Genomic DNA, 18,015 nt, shown 5'->3' with positions numbered 1-18,015 from the left:
ACCCGGTATTGCTCAGGATGAAATTTTTATCCTTTTTACTAATGAGACTTTAATTAACTATCATAGAAACGTCATTAAAATTTTGTTAATTGCCAGTATTTTTTAACAAAGCTTAAATTGCTTCACTGTAATAGCATATATTTATAGAAAATGTTACATATCATACCAGTTTTTGAAAGCTATAGGATTTAATTTCAACAGCTTTTTTGTAACCATATAGTATGTGAAAAAGTAAAAATGTATTTAATAATTACATTCACTGTATTCCCTATGTAATCATGAGCAAATGATGTATGTATTCATGAGCACAATTTACTTTTAAATCAAAGCTTATTTTATTTTAAATATTATAATGCATGAAATATCTTATCATCTACAATTATATTTTTTCTACAAATTAGAAAGTCTTTGTTCTTTGCATCAAAAAGTTTCAATAATAGAAGTTTTTCAAAAAAATTATAAACCTTTTAAAGCTTTAAAAATTATTTTTTAAGCCTGCAGGAAAGTTATTAATATTTTTGAAGAATTAAATATTTAGTTGAATATTGAGAATAGCAATTTAAATAAAAGCAAAAATTTTAACAGAAAATTTCATTATCTTTCGACCATTAAAAGCAGTTAGTTGAATTTGGAATTAATTGTTAAATAAAAGGGATCTCAAAATAATTATCAAATTAATTTCATTTTGAATAAAATAGAATAAATTTTATTTAAAAAATATATTTCTCTTCTATTAAGCATTCTGAATTCAGTTTGCTTGAACTCCATCATGTTGTTTAACGGCACAGTACAATGCATGTGCAAAGGAAACATAGATTTTTAATTAATAAAATTAACTATTTAATTAAAAGCCACAAATTCTTCTCTAAAAACTTCCTTTTGCTTCACAGTATTTGTAAGAAAGATTTGAAGAAAATCTATTTAGCATTTTTGATTTCCATAGAGAAGAGAAAAGTTGGCATTTCTGGTTTATTTATAAAAATTGATCCTGCCATTTTTAGTAACTAATAGATATGTTATTGTTTTTGTGGAATTTTATTTTGCCTCAATAATTTTTTCTCTTGCTATAACTTTCCTAAGTAGCTGGTGCAAATATATATATATATATAAAAAAAAGCTTTGATTTTAATTTTATTACTGGTATATTAGCTATATGAAAATAAATTTATTCAAATAACCAAAAAAAAAGTTAATGACAAAAAAATTTATTCAAAATTTAGCAACATTCCTAGTTTCTATCTTTGCCTGATTCACAACTTCTCAATCATATCTTCAAAAATTTTAGATGCTTTAATTTTTTCAGATTTTTCCCATTCAGGCTGCAAATAAAATTTATTATAAATTTTATGAGTTGGTACAGGAGAAAACTTACATTTTTCATTCCAGCTATGTCGAATCTTATTTGTTGTGCATACCTGAAAATCAAATACAAAATTTTTGGTCTTGTTAGATTTAAATTTAAAGAATACACATTCAAAATAAATTTTGTGACGAATTTTTTTGTTCTGTAAAAGCTATGCATTGTTATAAAGTAAAAAAAAAAAAAGTGTTTAATTTTTGCAACAATTTCTCACAACGCATCCTGATCAATTTCAATAATAATAAAATTTGGAAATAAAAATTAATTAATATACAAAAAAGATTATTCCTTTCTAGACACTGTATTGAATTAGAATGATAATTTTAATTTAGTGATAATATTGTTTACTTGTGATCAGAAGAATTACTTATAAAGAAATATTAATTTTTTGACTTCATGGCTGTGCCATATTGATTAAAAAAATAGTGCAATTTGCAGTTTCAGTAACTAAATATTTATTTTTATTTAAATAGAAATGCAAAATGGAAGAAATTATTAGTAAAAGAATAGTTTGAGAGATTTTGGATTAAATTCTTGTACTGCACATGTTTTTGAAACTTAACTGGCTCATTTTCATTTCACCTCTACATTTTCTTAGATATGCCAATTTGGGGAAACTAAAGAAAGCTTTTCGTGATACAGAAGATGCCTTAAAGATAGATCCAGATAATGAGACTGCAAGAAAACAGATGTCAGAGTTGTTAGTCTCTGCTTCAAGGATGTAAGTTATTTATTGTTTTAATTATTTAAATATGACAGAAAACTTTATTTATAAATATAATATTGCTATATTTTACTAACCTTAATGCTTAATTTATAAATAAAAATTACCATGAGTTGTTTTTTAATATTTAAGGAAAAAAAATTCCTAATGTGTTTTTTTTTCCACATGTTGCCAATATCTACTTGTGGTTTTCACATTTATTGAAAATTATTTCTAAAAGCTGTTTTGTAGACTCAAACGATACCACTAAGTTATTAGTATTTTATTACGCTTTTGGAATTAAATAGTTTGAATGCTGCAAAGATATGCAAGTGAACATGAATAACTAGATTGCCATGAAAGCCACATGAGTTCTAAGAGTACTGCAAACTGCTTCATATTATAGCATGCATCGTGCCATTGCTTATGTACAAGATGAAGTACCATTGCAAAGTACAGTGTATGTATATAGGCTACTTCACTCAACTTTCATAGAGATCTGTGTTTTTCATTAATATTTCTTATAAGATGACCTTGTTTGTCTCCTATTATTGCACTTTGTAGCATTTGGCTTTAGAGACTCTTGAAATCAACAGTGTCAGAAGCAATTACAGGGTGGAGACAGAAATTTTCCAATGGGAGGGCAAGACATCACCAATGTGCAAACAGTTCCTTAATTTAGCTTTAAAATAATACAATAATTAATGAAATATTTAAATCAAAGTAATTAAGTATATAATAGCTAATTTAATTATAAGTAACTATTAGCAGTAATTAAATATTTGTATGATGTCAGGAAAATAAGGATTGTGCGACTAAATGACAAGCAACATTATAAAATAAAGTATTTGTAAACTAATTTCAAATGAAATGTTAATGAACTGATATTTTGCCCAAATTTGCAGTGTTATTTACGTTTTATAACAAAATGAAGTAATAGCCTAAAATATTTAAAAATAATTGCTTTTTATTAAACTTTACTATTGAATAATACTTATTATCAAAAGGTGTCATCCCAACAAAATTGCTATTTAATGCTGTGACCAGTCTTCATCTAATGGCTATCATTCAGAGTGATAATGATACCTTGAATATTTATAAACCATTATTCCATGCATTGATTTATCTTATATAACACATACTCAACCAGCTGCAGCAGCATCTAATCATATAAATTGTAAACTATGCCACAGTAAATTTTGATTTTACTGCAAATTAAAAAAACTAGTTATATCTATCTATTGTAGAGTCGATTGATTTAAAAAAAGAAAGAAAAAAATCATAACTTTTGTGTCATTTTCTATTTGTTTTAATAACCATATTTTCTGCTAAAAAATATTTGCCTTTAAAAAATGAATTATAATAATTTGCTTTCTTGGATTAATAAATTTTCTACATAGAAAAACTTGATTTCTAATAATCCAGTAGTTAATGAGTATATGGGGCATCTGAGCATTCCCTTTATACTTTTTTTTAATATTGGAAGTTTCTAAACCACTCATTAATTACATTTAGTATGTCTTTCTTCCGTACTAATTACCAGATCCCCAGTATTAAAGCAGTTGAGACCAGAGTCTATTCATTAAAGTAAAATATTTTGCTGCTTACAACTTGAGGTATTATGCAAAGTATCTCTAACTGCCATTTGATACAATTTTTTGTTTTATTTTATATGAAAAAAGTTATATAGAAGTTCTCAATTAATTTGAGATAATTAATGCTTGTGGGATTGTGGACAGACAGGAGTACCTAGTTTCCTCTGAATTTCTAAATTAATATATGTTATCTTCCTTCAAACCATCAACGGCAAACTAATTACATCTATGGAAGTGATGTAATTGTTGGGTCACTGGCAGTCAAAATGTTTCTCAGTTTAAAAGGATCCTAACTAATTGTGTTACAATTGCAAAGTCACATAAATATTTCTTTTATCTTATTCTTCAGTACTAAAAAAATGGTGATCCATCCTAAAAATTCCCTGGTCACTTATTCTATTTATATCCATCATTTTTCTAAGGATTCCATAGAAAAGAAAGAGTAAGAAAAAACTGAAATTATAAAAAAAAAAAAATTTAAAAATTAAAGAGGTCTCGATATATAATTGATAACTATTATTAGTCACATAGCTTGTGCTTCATATTTTTACTAAAAACTAAATAAAATTATTCTATAGAGGATTTTGAAATTAGAACTATACTTTTGTTGTTCCTTATATATATTTCAAATTCTTAACTATTCAAATTTTTTAAAAAATGCATAACTTAATGTAATAATTTTTAAAAATATTGAATCTTGCATGTTGAAAGGAAATCCCACTCTGTATACAATTTTCTGTGTTCCTTTTTAAACTTATTTTAAATTATATTCCTTAATTTAACTCTTTGGGTAAATTTTTTACATCTACAAGACCAAATGCAAAAGGAAGAAAGAAAGGATTTATAAATATGTAAAATTATTGGCAACTATCTATATATTTATTAAAGACAGTACATAATTATAAGTTAAAAAAGAAAAGTAAAAAATCGTCTTTTGATTTTCTTTAGATTGAAGGCAGACTTGCTTAATAGTTTATTAACAAAGCCAAAGATAATGAGTTACAATATGGAAATAAATTTCCATGCCTTAATACCTTATTTTTCTTTTAAGGTTCTCGTTAATATGAAAAGTTATAAGTTTCTGTATTTCAAATTTGTTCTTATAAATTCTAATTGAAATTACATTTTATTTTTCAGTTATCTATGTGACAAGGAGTATTCAAGGTGGCGTGATTCCCTGCTTTTAGCTAAGAATTATAATCCAGATAACTGTGAAGCTGAAGAATTGCTGTCAAAAACAAAAGTAATTTTTTAAATTGTTAAATAGTTTTTTTTCTTTAATTCATTAAACATAATTGCTATTTTATCCAAAAATATTTTAAGTATATGGTGAGTTGCTTTTTGTGTATAGACTAGCTCTATTATAAAATTTAACATACAATTATTACTTGATAATATGGTACACATGTTGCAGCTTTGAAATAAATATTTCTCAAAAAATATGAGGGTTGGGGGGTTGGATGGTGGATAAATGGAATGATGCAAATCTGCCAGTATGAATTCTTTCAGATATAAAGATGCCTATCAAATTCTTTCTATTATATTTAAAACTTAATGAAAATATCACTTTTCTTATTTGTGTAAAAATTTTCTTTCTTGAACTTAATTAAAACAGAGACTTAAAGTGGACAAAAAATTAAAATTGGGAAAAATAAAAACTGACTGAATGTATAAATTTTTGATAAATTTGACAAATTGTAGTTAGAACAATGTTTAAATATTCAGTATTAACGATTTTACATTTTGCCAAGGATTCGGTACTCGAAGCTGGATTTTAAATATTTTATGAGATTTCCATGGTTTTTCAAAATATTTGTTGATTTTATGCATAGGACTCTCAGAAACTTTTTGAATTATGATTTTTTTCTTGATATTATTCATTTTAATATTCATATTCATTTTAACTTCTATCACTTGCAAATAATAAAAGATAAAGTTGCTATAGGATTTATGATCCACATGGGCTCTTCTATCAGCCTGTTTTGTTTAGTAGACATGCCAAAACTCACTATGTAAATACAAAAAGACGGAAATATGAATTTATATTCAATAACTGGGGAAGCTTCCAACATTTATTGCCAAATTGTAAACAAAATATTTTCTTCTAATGAAGGTATTTCTATTGTTTTTTTTTTCTTTTAATTTTGTAGCAAGCAGTAAAAATTATTTTGATTACAGTTAAAATTCTATTATTTTATTCATTTAAACTTATTAAGAATGTTAAAAAAAAATTCTGTCAAGCCTTACACATATTTTTGAAATATTTCATCTTTTATGTTTTTCTAAGCTTTTTTATAACTCATATTTTACATCTATGAAAATCAAAGTTAACGATAAACAAATCCATTCTTCAGAGAAACTTACAGGGATTACTTTCTATTGCTTCAATTAAAGCAAATTTCATATTGTGACAATTTCGAATTATGCACTTAAATTTATTTTGTTTTTTATTAAGCATCTAAATGAATGTTATTTGATTGCATAAACTGAACCAATAAATTATAGTTTGTGGTGTAGTGCATTTCCATTTCCATTATTTTTTGTTTAAAATAAACTCAGGCTTTGAATTAACATTAATTTTATGAACATTATGTTTGCATTGCCAGAAAAAACTGTACATGTAAAATTATATTATGTAGTTACAAAAGTGCCCATCTCCGAAAGAAAATTTCTGGGGAAGTAAAATTTTTGCTTAACGAAAATGAATATTGCGCCTTTCAAGATGACCTTAATACTTCTTAATAATTGCCTCATTTGTACTAGAATTCAGCTCCTCTAATTTCTGTATTTCTGTAAACATCTGTGTAGTAGTTTGAAAAATTTGATCTAATTCTCTCGGAGAGAGTGCGCCAAAGTGTGACATGGGTTTCATCTCCGTTAATCATCCAATCGCATTGAGGCGCAGCATGACTCAGCATTTCCTCCTCGCTAGAGAGAACGGGAAGAAGAGGATAGGCAGAGTAGCTCCCAGGGACAAGGCACGCGATTCTGTCAGTTGCAAAATAAAGTTATATTTTTGATAATAAATGTAAAGTAATTGCTTCCAAACCTTTACATAGAGTCAGATTATGATAAATAATATTTATGGATTAATCAACCTCTTCATATGTATGTTATAAGCAAGAAACATGCATGGAACTTTTTGGTTCAAAAATAATATGTATATTCCTAAAAATAAAATCTACACGAAATCATGTATAAATTGTGCACACACTAAACAAAATCATGGAAAAAAATGTAAGTCATAATTAGTTTTTTGAGGAGTGTATGTACCTAACTCATTTTCTTTGCCACCTTTTCCTTTTTTTTTTTTTTTTTTTCTAATGCTATATTTTGTATCACAATGGTTAATTACTATTTTTTTCTGTTAGAATCATATATTTTTATTATTTTTATTCTTTCTTTCACATTTCCTTTCAAATGATGTAATTTATAATTGTTTTCATTTATAAATAAATTCCATAAAAGTATCTAAAGAGAAAATAAAATTTAAAGGTGTCCAGATATCTCTAATTTACTAGCATATGTTAGTATACAATTCAGATATTTGTACAAATAAAAGGACTAATGTGATAAAATGTATTGCTGTGTATGATTCATAGTTTAATGTTAGAAAAATTAGATACCTAATTTATGAATATGCAGATGTATTTAACATATTTCTAGCCATTCTGCAATTCAATACAACAAATCTAAGATCAAAGTTTGAAAAATATTATTACCGAAAATTTCTCTTCGTTTAGCTTCTTTTAGAGAATATGTTTCAATTAGTTTCTTTTAGAGACTGTGTTGAGATTCAGTTCTTCTGCAATACCAATATCTTTTTCAATATTAGCAGCATTCAACTTAAATTTTCACATACATTTCCCTATGTGTACGGCTTTATATTAATAAAGAAAGTAATTATGCTATGTTTTATGCTTGTACAGTTAAAATTTATTTAATTCAAACAATCATATTTCCTAGAGTATTTAAAATATTTATTATAATTGTAAACATAATGTATTGATAGCATGTAGTCACATGCTCTGCAAGTGTCGTACAATTTGATTGAAAACTATGTGTGTTATAAATATACAGTAAAACACAAGCAGGAAAACTTTCGATTTTTTGATAAATCTTTTATTTTTTCCCGTACGTGTGTATCATTTTTATGAAAATTCATGTAAGTATTGTACACACTTAGCAAAATCATAGATGAAAATTGAAAATCATTTTCAGCTTTCTGAGAAATGGGGTGTGCCCAATACTTTTAATTCTTCTCAATTTCTGATCAGTCTCCTAAATTCATTCATGATCGAATCTTCATTGAAAAATGTGAAATCATATATATTGTGTACATAATTAAAATCAGGGACAATTTCTTCAGTCTTGCTGGAGGAACTCGAAAGTGGTTGGTTGATTTTGATCAGATAGTATAGGTTACTTTAATTAACTTTGTCTATGAGCCAAGAATTCACAATAAAGAAGTGTACCAGCTCCTATTTGTCAAAGTGGCATGGAGGTTTTAAATAGTAGAGTAGAATTTATAGAAAGAGTAGACTGATTTTCAGAATGAATTGTCCTACATTTTTGTTTCTGGTGAAGGAAAATCCTCCTACTGCCAGCCCAAGCACAGAAAGTAGTTCATTTCAATAGCATTCATCAATCTGCATACTGCTGCTGGTTAAGAACACAGCCTAAAAATAGAATTCATAATTTTCTAAACAGTTAAAAGCTTCTTCAGCTCTGTGAGTTTCTTTGGTTCTACTCATTGGCTAATAAATTGGCATATTTTTCTGTGACTAGAATATTTTAAATCAAAATTAATGAATGAAAGCTCTTTCTTGCTTAAAAAAATAGTAACCTCAAAGTTAAAATTGAACAAGATAAATTTCTGTTTTGATATTCTTGCTTTCTAAACTTTATCACACATTGGGTGCTGACTATACTAAAAATCTTGTCAGGCAGGAGTTTTTTTTTTTTTTTTTAATCAATATACAACAAAGTCTAGGAATTCCATTTAAAGCAGTTCTGTAAGTTTTTTGTAATACTAATGACTTCATTTTGCATTTTTTCTTTTACTTAAGTCTCTCCTCCACTCTACATAGATAACTAGTAAGAAAGAAAAAAAGGGATCTAAATAAATTTTACATTACTGTTTCCATTTTTATACTCCTATTCACATGTTTTACAGCTAATATATTGCTTTTAAATCATTATTCAGTATCATATTTCTTGTGTTCTGTGCTTTCTATTTATAATTTCGACTGCTTTTGGTTTTAAAATGCCAGGCCTCAAATGGATCCCGGATTAAAAAGGCTCATAGCATATTATCACATTTAAATCTTACTGGAATAATTACAATCAGTAATGTATATTTTTCACTGTCACTCTTAACATGAAGAAATGTACAGAAAAAAAACCTACATTATTTATTTCATTATCTATTTTCTTTAAATATATATTAATAAAATTATACGTATGTAAGAGTATAAAGGGTGAGATAATAATCAAGATTTGTGATTATTACAAACTTCGGAACAGTTATTTTGTTATTATGCGCTGTGAACAATTTCCTGATTTTGCTTTCAAATGTAGCTTCAACTTTGTGTCTCTAATCTTAAAAATTCTTTTATAGTATGAAACTCTTTCTGACGGTGAAAATATTCCTGTAATTGAAATTTGTCCTGAAGATGAAACTCGTCCTGAAGATGAAACTAATCCCCAACCTGTGAAAGTCTTTATTCCGCCATCACCAGAAGATGTAAGTCTTTATTTTAATTTTTTCTTCTTCTTCTTTTTTAATGTTAAACATTTCTGTTATTTAATTTAAATATTTGCATTTAAGTTATACTTTTACATGTATACTATAGATTGTTTGAATTTTTCCATCTTTGATATTGATTATTATAAATTATAAGATACTTTTGAATATATTTTTCTCCTCAGTGAAGCATTTAACATAAAGCCACCAATGCATTGTTATCTGAAAACATTAAATTTATTTCTCTTGACTAAGATAAATTTCTATTTATTTACTTTTCAATAATAACACATAAATGCAGTTAGTTTATAGATTAATAATAAAACATATTTAAAAATATTTGGCAATTGATATTTTCTTTTTCGTTTTGTTCTTTATGTATGTTCTTTAGGCAAACATAAAATATATTAATTTAAGATAAGATGAAAGTGTAAGAAGCATAAGTCTAACAAAAAAATTCTGGAAACATGTTCATTTTTATCCGTATTATTCTTTTGTGGAATTAAATTGGGGAGGAGGGATTACATTTTGGAATAGATATTTCAAAATAAGCTTCTTAATATAATGACAAAATGCACCTTGTTATGTATGCATGTACATCATACATAAAGACCTTAAAATTTAAAGTATCAAAACGTTTATATCAAAGGTTTCAAGAAATTTCTAACTTATCCGAATCCCATGTTCTACAACAAACTTATTAAATCCATTGTGAATTATCAGCATAAATATACCTACATCATAAACAAATAGTCTCTGTCTTTGAAGTCATCTTAATTGCTCTTTTAACTTGAAATTCTATTTTTTATCATTTGCAACTCATCTAATGATCAACCAGGATTCCTAATTTCAATTGCTTCTTCTCTCAACTTATGTAGTCATCTGACCAAATCTGCCTGCATTTCTCCAAGCACTCAGATTTTACAATCTCTCAGAAGTGCACGTTCTCTGGCTCTCAAGAGAATAATAAGTTCAGTCAGAGAGGAATGCTTGACAATTACATAGCTTTTATTCTCCCCTTTAATGTCATCCAATAAGGAAATATCTAGAGTGTAATTACACACAGTTTTGAGAATCGGAGAGGACTCTCTGTGATGATAGCAATTTTTTGTTGCAATTTCTTAAAATTAATTGTCTTTGTTAATTATTTAGATGTCTTTTTAGTTAGGTTTTGTTCCCTTGCATCCCTTTGTTAGGACAGTGACTGTTGTTTCTGAATTTCGAAATTATAAAACATTGATAAAAATGAAAGAAAAACATTTTAATTTTGTGAAGAGAAACTGATAGTCCCTTAGTATAAAGAAGAAGCATAAAAAGATTAATGTCAGTGGAACAGTGTTTTGTGATTTATTGTGTTAATTGTGTTAAAAATGGATTTGGTGCAATAGCTGTCCATATAAATACAAATTACATTGAAGAGATGCTTACAAAGAATGTGAATTATTCTTTACCGAGCAATTCTTCTCCAATCAATCATCATCTTGATCAAGAACAAATCTAACACCTGTGCCAATGATGCCTTTCTCTGTGATAGAATTTTAAATACTGAATCCGTAATTTTGGCTATTATTGCAGAACATAATTTGCCACTTTTAATGGTTTCTGCTTTGATGATTGTTAGCAAGATTTTAGCTGAAAAAAGATTTGAATCATTATTTATTAAGTAAAAATTATATGTCTTGCAAAATGAAATGTGGTGGTGCAAAATCATTTTTGCAAACAATTTGAAAAATTTGCAAACAATGAAATTTACCTTGAATTTAAATAAAACCATAAGCAGTAATAATATGATAGTGCTTTCAATATTAGCAAATTATTTTTCTCCTTTCATAAATAGGGTTGTGATGGAACATCTGGCATCTTTAAATGTTGTAATAGTAAGTTCCAAAAACAGTTTTAATGGCAATTCAAATTATTTTTGAAGCAACAAAATTCCTTTGAAAAATCTTATGTCTATTTCAATGGACTTTTGCAGAGTTATGAGGGGAACAAAGAGTAATGCTAAAACTAGAATTAGGAAGGAAAAGGTCTCTTATTTGTTTGGAAATTGAAGTAACTCCTGCTATCATATCCTCAATGCCAGCAAAACATTTTGTTTGCCTTTTGATTACAGGCTTGAGAACTTTTTAATTACATAAAATGTTCAGTTAACATTGCAAAATGTTATTGAAATTTTCTTATTGAAAAATGCTAATTGAAAATTGCTCATATTAAATTTGAAGTATTTTATCCAATAAATGTTGTTTTCCATCTTCGATTATCCTGTTATGATGCGCCAATGAACATGTTACACCTAATTGAAGCTTTGATTCATTTGTATGATGCACTCCTTAATAGCAGTCATAAAACTGTGTATTTTCTACAATATCTTTTTTTTTTTTTTTTTTTGTCATGTCTATGACATAGCCGAATCAAATGTATCCACGAGTTCTGATTACTGCTTCTGCAATTTGCTTGATGTTATCATCATTCAATGATGGTAAGACTCCCATTTCTCTCAGATTAACACTCATAGCTGGACGCTCAAAGATATGGCCTGGTGTCAGCTGCGTATCTGGGCAGTTATCACAGTTCCTGTAGACTCTCCTGCCCTCTCTGTGAATCTTCGTGCCTCTTTGGTTTTTGGTTCTCAGCCTGGCTATAGTTTCTGTAGTGGATCTATCAGCATTTATATTACAAATCAAGTGTTTCGTTGCTATTAATTTTTCTCTTAGTTTAGATTTAGCTATTGCATTTGCTTCTTGAATGGAAACATTATAGTCGTTAATATTGAGATTTCTGGCTTCCTTGACTAATTTATCTGCATTTTCATTGCCTGCAATGGCAACGTGTGCAGGTAACCCCTGTAGAGTACAGGTTTTGTTTAAATCCTGAAGATTTGAGATGGTTTTTTGGGTGATAGAAGAGTCCCCTTTTAAAATTGCTTGGAGGGCAGCTTTCGAGTCGCAGAAGATAATAAGGCCCTTTGCTTGCTCAAAGGTGTGAAGGGCTTTATACATATTAAGGGCCTCCAAAATTGCCCGTAGCTTGCAGGTGAAGTTAGAGGCTATAGTTCCTGCTCCAAATTTACCTTGTTGAGGGTTATTACTTAAAGTAGTTAAAAACACTCCGGAGCCCCCATTGGTGATAGTTTTATCAGAGGTACTATCTGTATATGCATGTACAAAGTTCTCTTTTGGAAACTGTTCAATGGTCTTGAGACCCTTTTCTTTAATGATATCATTGTTTTCATTTTTATTGCATGGCTCCAAGAGGTCAGTGTGAATATTTGTGTTCAGTGGAAGCTTTTTGAAGGAGATTGGTTCTTGTAGAATGACATATTTGTTGTGCTCAAGGCCTACACTTGCCCTGATATCTCTATCATATTGCATGGGTGAAGATCTTTTCGGTCTTGTCCTGGCATTCCATTCTTCAAAGGTAATGCAAGAAATATGTTCAGGTGTTTACTTTGTTGGTGAACTTAATCATATTTACTTTCCTTCTCTTTTGAAGACTTTCTAGACCACACTCTCTGATTATCTTACCATTGTTGGTGGAAGACAGTGCACCGGTTATTATCTTTGCAGCTCTCGCTTGTACGCTTTCTAACTTGTTTAGGGCTGTATCAGAGGCATGCGCCCAGATCAGAGAAGCATATTCCATAATGGGTCTAATGAGTGAGGCATATGTGGTCTTTAAGGTTGTGGGAGAAGCTCCCCAGTCAGTGCCGCAAAGACTTCTGATGATTTTCAGTTTTTTTTAGAGCTCTTTCGAAAACTGTCTTCACATGCTCAGTGAATCTCAATTCGGTATCTAGAGTTATTCCCAGATATTTAGGGTTAGATGTTTTCATAATATATTGTCCTTCAATATATAATTTTGGATCAATTTGACCCCTGTGCTTTCTATCTGTTGAGAAGACGCAAAGGGTGGTTTTTTCAGCATTAACCTTTAGCTTTAGATCTCTCATCCTTGATGATACCATTGAGGGAATTCTGAAAAGCCCTTTCTGAGTTGTTGATGTCTCTGTTCTTGTGCCAAATCACAATATCATCAGCATAATGGGCCACTTTGGTCTCATTGTCAAGGTTGGTTGAATGTCGTTTATATAAAGCAGGAAGAGTAGAAGACTCAGGACAGAACCCTGCAGAACACCAGCAAAGACATCCGTGTATCTAGACAAACGGCTATTGTATCACACTCTTATTCTTCTCTTTCTCAGGAAGTCATTTATCCAAATGCAATATGCTGTATTTATAAGCATGAAAATTTTGATTCAGTAGATAGAGTACAAATGAAAGAAATATTGGGGACGTTATCATTAAAAAAATATGACAGAATATGGAAAGAGATGAAAAGATATAATACTCCAATTGTTGTTATTAAGAAGTTATAAACATGTGTCCACGTTTCACTCTAAACAACCACTTATTCATAAGCTATTTGGAGTACAAAAAGACAGTTATTTGTTGATTTTTTTTTATTTTGTTTTATGAAACAGGAAATAGTTATAAGGTAGAAATTTAAAAAAAAAAATTAAGTATTGATGTGATGAATGATACAAATCATATAAGTTTGAATAAAATGTTTATTGGCATAGAAACTTAATCTATAATATTAAATTATCTTAATGATTGTATAAAAGAAGTTTTTTTTAAAAAAAATTGTTAAAAAAATTTTCCAATCTTATTAAGATGAAATTATAATAACTATTTTAGATGCTTTTGTGGCGAATTGGTACGAGTGAAGATAGAACCTGGGACCTTGTGGTTCGCACCCTAGTAACATGACCACAATACAAAAGCAATTGCTCGTGTAGTGTAGCTGTTAACTGGCTTATAAACTTTCACCACACTTTCATGGTTCTCAAGATAAAGATACTTTCAATATAATGTCAGACCTAAGAGATAAAATATTAAGAAGAATGTATATTGTAACATATTTTTGAATTCAGACTGTAAAGTACAAAATGATGAGCAAAGATCAGTTTACTGTTGAATATTTTTTTTTCATGGTGCTGTTGATAACAGTGTGTGAACAGGTAAAATTTGATAGTGAAAAAAAAAAAAAACATTGATGAAAGGGGGGGGGGGGGATAAAGAACAACCTTCCTTTAAAGGAAGAAAGTAATAAAAGAATTTTGAAAATGAAGAAAAACAACAGTTTGAGTGCTATTTTTGAGAAAAAAAATTGAGTGTTATTTTTACCTTAGTTTTCATTTTAACACAAAATTTTAAGTAATTCATTTCTCAGCCATTAGTTATATTTTATATAGTAATTCTGCAATATTTTAATATCTCAATCATTTTTGGCACAAATTTATTATATTATTCAATTAATCAGATTTATTTTACTTTTTGTAGTTTATTATGTGGCACAATTCATTATTTATGAAGATCATTCCCCCCCCCCCAAGCTTGTGTCATGTTTGAGTTTTGTATTTTATCATGTGTTTAGCATAATATGACCAAACCTAAATATTCACCGATAAACATCAATACTCAACCATCCAAACAAATAAATGTCTTTTAAAATTTCAGTTTTTTCCCCCATTATTTTGTCATTCTTTTAAAATATGTATGCAATAAAATTGCATGGAAAATAGACTGTGTTAATTTTTTTAGTATCTACATTATCATATGCATATTATCTTTATTAATTTTTATATGCTGATTTCTTTTTGATGAAAAATTCCTCCTAACTGAAATGTATCTCTTCAGGTGCTTCCTATATATAATAGAATTTCACTAAGAGTGGATAAAGCAAGACTTATAAAACAGTATGTATTCATTAAAATAATATATTCATTTTATTTACATCCCAGATTTAAAATATTTCTATAATATTAAAAAGTTGGAATATTTATTTATTTATTCATTTATACTTCTCTCATAAACTTTTTTTTTAATTTCTTCTTCCCTTGATAATGAATTTTTATAGCAATAAATGAAAAACAAATGTTTAGAATTAGTAATTGAGATTTATACTACTGTAAATTTCACTTAATGTCACCATTTCTAAACTTAAGAATTTTGATAACAGTAACTGAATTGGGTAAAATCGACTGTATTTTTATGATATCAAAGGAAAAGAAAAAAAGCTCTTATATCTGGGCTATGTATATATTTAAAAAATAGCAAAATTTGTGGATGTATTTATTGTTTTTTTAATTTGCCAAACAATGTTGCATGCTGAGTTTCAAAGTATCCAATGATTGACTTCTTTTGGCATTCATTGGAGGGGTTTTTTTCAGCACATTCATGTCCCACCGCAACATCGATATTTACTATTTGATCTTGCTCGCAAATATTTCATTATTTTACGAAAAAGGACCTATGAAATTGTCAACCTTAAACATTTGGTTGTCTTGCTTTTTTGAACTTTTATGTCTGTTCAAAACTCAACTTTGTCTTTAAAACTCATAAAAATTCTTTTTGTTTTTTAATTCAATTGTGATCGCAATTGAATCACATGATAGTGATTTTGCAGATGTAGTGGTTATTCAACATATTTTAATTCAAATCTGGTAGCTTAGCTGTATGTTTAGATGAATCTAGATTGCTCTAGTACTCACAAAAGAATGTGAAATCCAAATTGTTTTCATTGTTTCATCATATATTTAATCGTGTGATTTTCAGTCCATTGCTGAAAATTAAAGAAAAAGATTTATTTATTTATTTTATTTTTATTTATTTTTTTAATATTTCTGCAGTTTGCAAGATGAATATAAAAAAATGAAATTACAATGCCATGAAATTTAAAAGATAGACGAACCAAGCATTTACATTTTTAATAATGGTGTGATTTCATAGGGCAAGTCTGTCTGTTAAAAACGTTCACGTATGTATAATGAATAGAAAAGATATAAGACTGCTAAAACAATATGGTTTTAATGTCTCACATTTTAACGAAATTATTCACAAGAAATTATGTCTTAAACGATTTAATTGAAATTAAATATAACCAGTATTCCCAATAAACTAGCTGGTCACCAAAAATGGCTAGTTCAATAATACTGTGGATTTTTTTTAAAATCTTAATTCCCTTAACCCAATGAATGCCCAAATATTATTGATACAAATCATTCCTTTGTTGTTTTTTTCCCACCTTTTTTTCCTGTTAATTATTTCTGATTCTAATTACTTATTTTTTAATCAAATAAGCTTTATATCTGTACATATAAACAAATCTTCCCCTATTATTACTAAAATGAAAAAAATCAAGCGTAGGATCATATTAAATGAAGTTTAATACTATACCGGCTGGGCAAAAAGTCCGTAAAAACTAAAAATTCATAAAACCCGCAAAATTGAGCAAAAAAAAAAAAAAAACCGGTTTGCAGATGTAGCATGGATAAGTCACAGGATTCTTTAAGTAAGAAAAAAAATTCAAAAAACAGCCGATAGGTAGCTTCGGTATGACGACTTAGTTGGAAATATGCCAATGAGACAGGCGATTATAAATACAGGTTAGCAAGAAATAAGTTATTCTCTTCAGAGGGCTATAAAATGCATTCTATTGGTCCAAACAAGATAAAATTTGAACTACAGTTTATTCAGATGCACTTTACACTTATTAATTTTAAAAAATTAGTACAAAAATTCACCAATAGATGGCGCTGTAACACAAATGGCATTTATTTGCATATATTGAAAATATGAAACATAATTTGCATTACAACGCAAGTATATTACCATTTTTCTTTGGATAAAATGAAGGTGGATTCTGCACGAACATTAGTTTCTTCTCTGTTCGTCATGCCTACGTTGTAAGAAAAAGCACTGTTGGTGAAATTGTTCTACCAGGACCAACAAAACTCCGTTGCAGCTCTAAAGGAATTTCATCGTATGAAGCAGATACGAAGAGGTCCAATGTCTCCAGGTGCCCTACGCAAGATAAAACTGGGCAACTTGGCATTCTTCCAGGTAGAGGACGAAAAAAATATCTCGTCTTCCATCGTCGAAAATGTTACGACCGTGCTTGTTGAAGCCCGCAATCAGTCGCCGCATAATAGTATGAGTTTGCCAGTTGTTTCCCGTGTTCTGGATATGTCCTATTCATCTAAACAAAAAATCATACTGCAGATTTTTCATTTTTATCCATAGAAAATCATCTGTGCACCTGTTGCAGGACGGGGATTTAAAAATTTTGCACTTCAGTTCCTTGCTCGAATGATGGTTGACACAACTTGGCCATGGAACATTCTGTGGAGTGGTGAGATTCACTTTTGCCTCAGTGGGCAAGTTAACACCCACTGCCGAATTTGGGCAGAGGAAAACCCTTACATTATCCAGGAACAACCCTTGCATCCTGAAAAAGTGACAATATGGTGTCGTTTTACAGCTACCTTTATCATTGGACCGTATTTCTTTGACGAGATAATTCAAATGGAATCCAAATCTGTTAGGTCACAGGACAACGGTACAATGATATGCTGAGGGATATTGTAATGCCAACTCTTCTACAGCGTGGATGCCTTCAAGACATCATTTTCATGCAGGATGGTGAACCACCTCACATTGATCGTCGTGTAAAGCGATTGTTAATACAGCATTTCACAGAAGCACGAGTTATCAGCCATCATTTTCCAATAGCATAGCCTCCTCGCTCGCCAGTCATGACCCCTTGCGCC

At 28.9% G+C, this 18,015-nt stretch overlaps 1 protein-coding gene across 1 annotated transcript in view; it reads left to right on the top strand.

The window, feature by feature from the left end:
• LOC129988326 (tetratricopeptide repeat protein 14-like) overlaps positions 1 to 18,015 on the top strand; it is a 54,131-nt gene that overhangs the window by 32,350 nt on the left and 3,766 nt on the right. Inside the window, exons 12-15 of the mRNA XM_056096531.1 lie at positions 1,959 to 2,081; positions 4,796 to 4,901; positions 9,279 to 9,404; positions 15,104 to 15,162. Of these exons, the coding sequence (XP_055952506.1) occupies positions 1,959 to 2,081; positions 4,796 to 4,901; positions 9,279 to 9,404; positions 15,104 to 15,162 (414 nt within the window). The remainder of the gene's footprint in view (positions 1 to 1,958; positions 2,082 to 4,795; positions 4,902 to 9,278; positions 9,405 to 15,103; positions 15,163 to 18,015) is intronic.

This window comes from Argiope bruennichi, chromosome 10 (assembly GCF_947563725.1).
Source record: "Argiope bruennichi chromosome 10, qqArgBrue1.1, whole genome shotgun sequence".
Lineage (NCBI taxonomy): Eukaryota > Metazoa > Arthropoda > Arachnida > Araneae > Araneidae > Argiope > Argiope bruennichi.
This window is presented reverse-complemented; position numbering and strand designations above follow the sequence as displayed.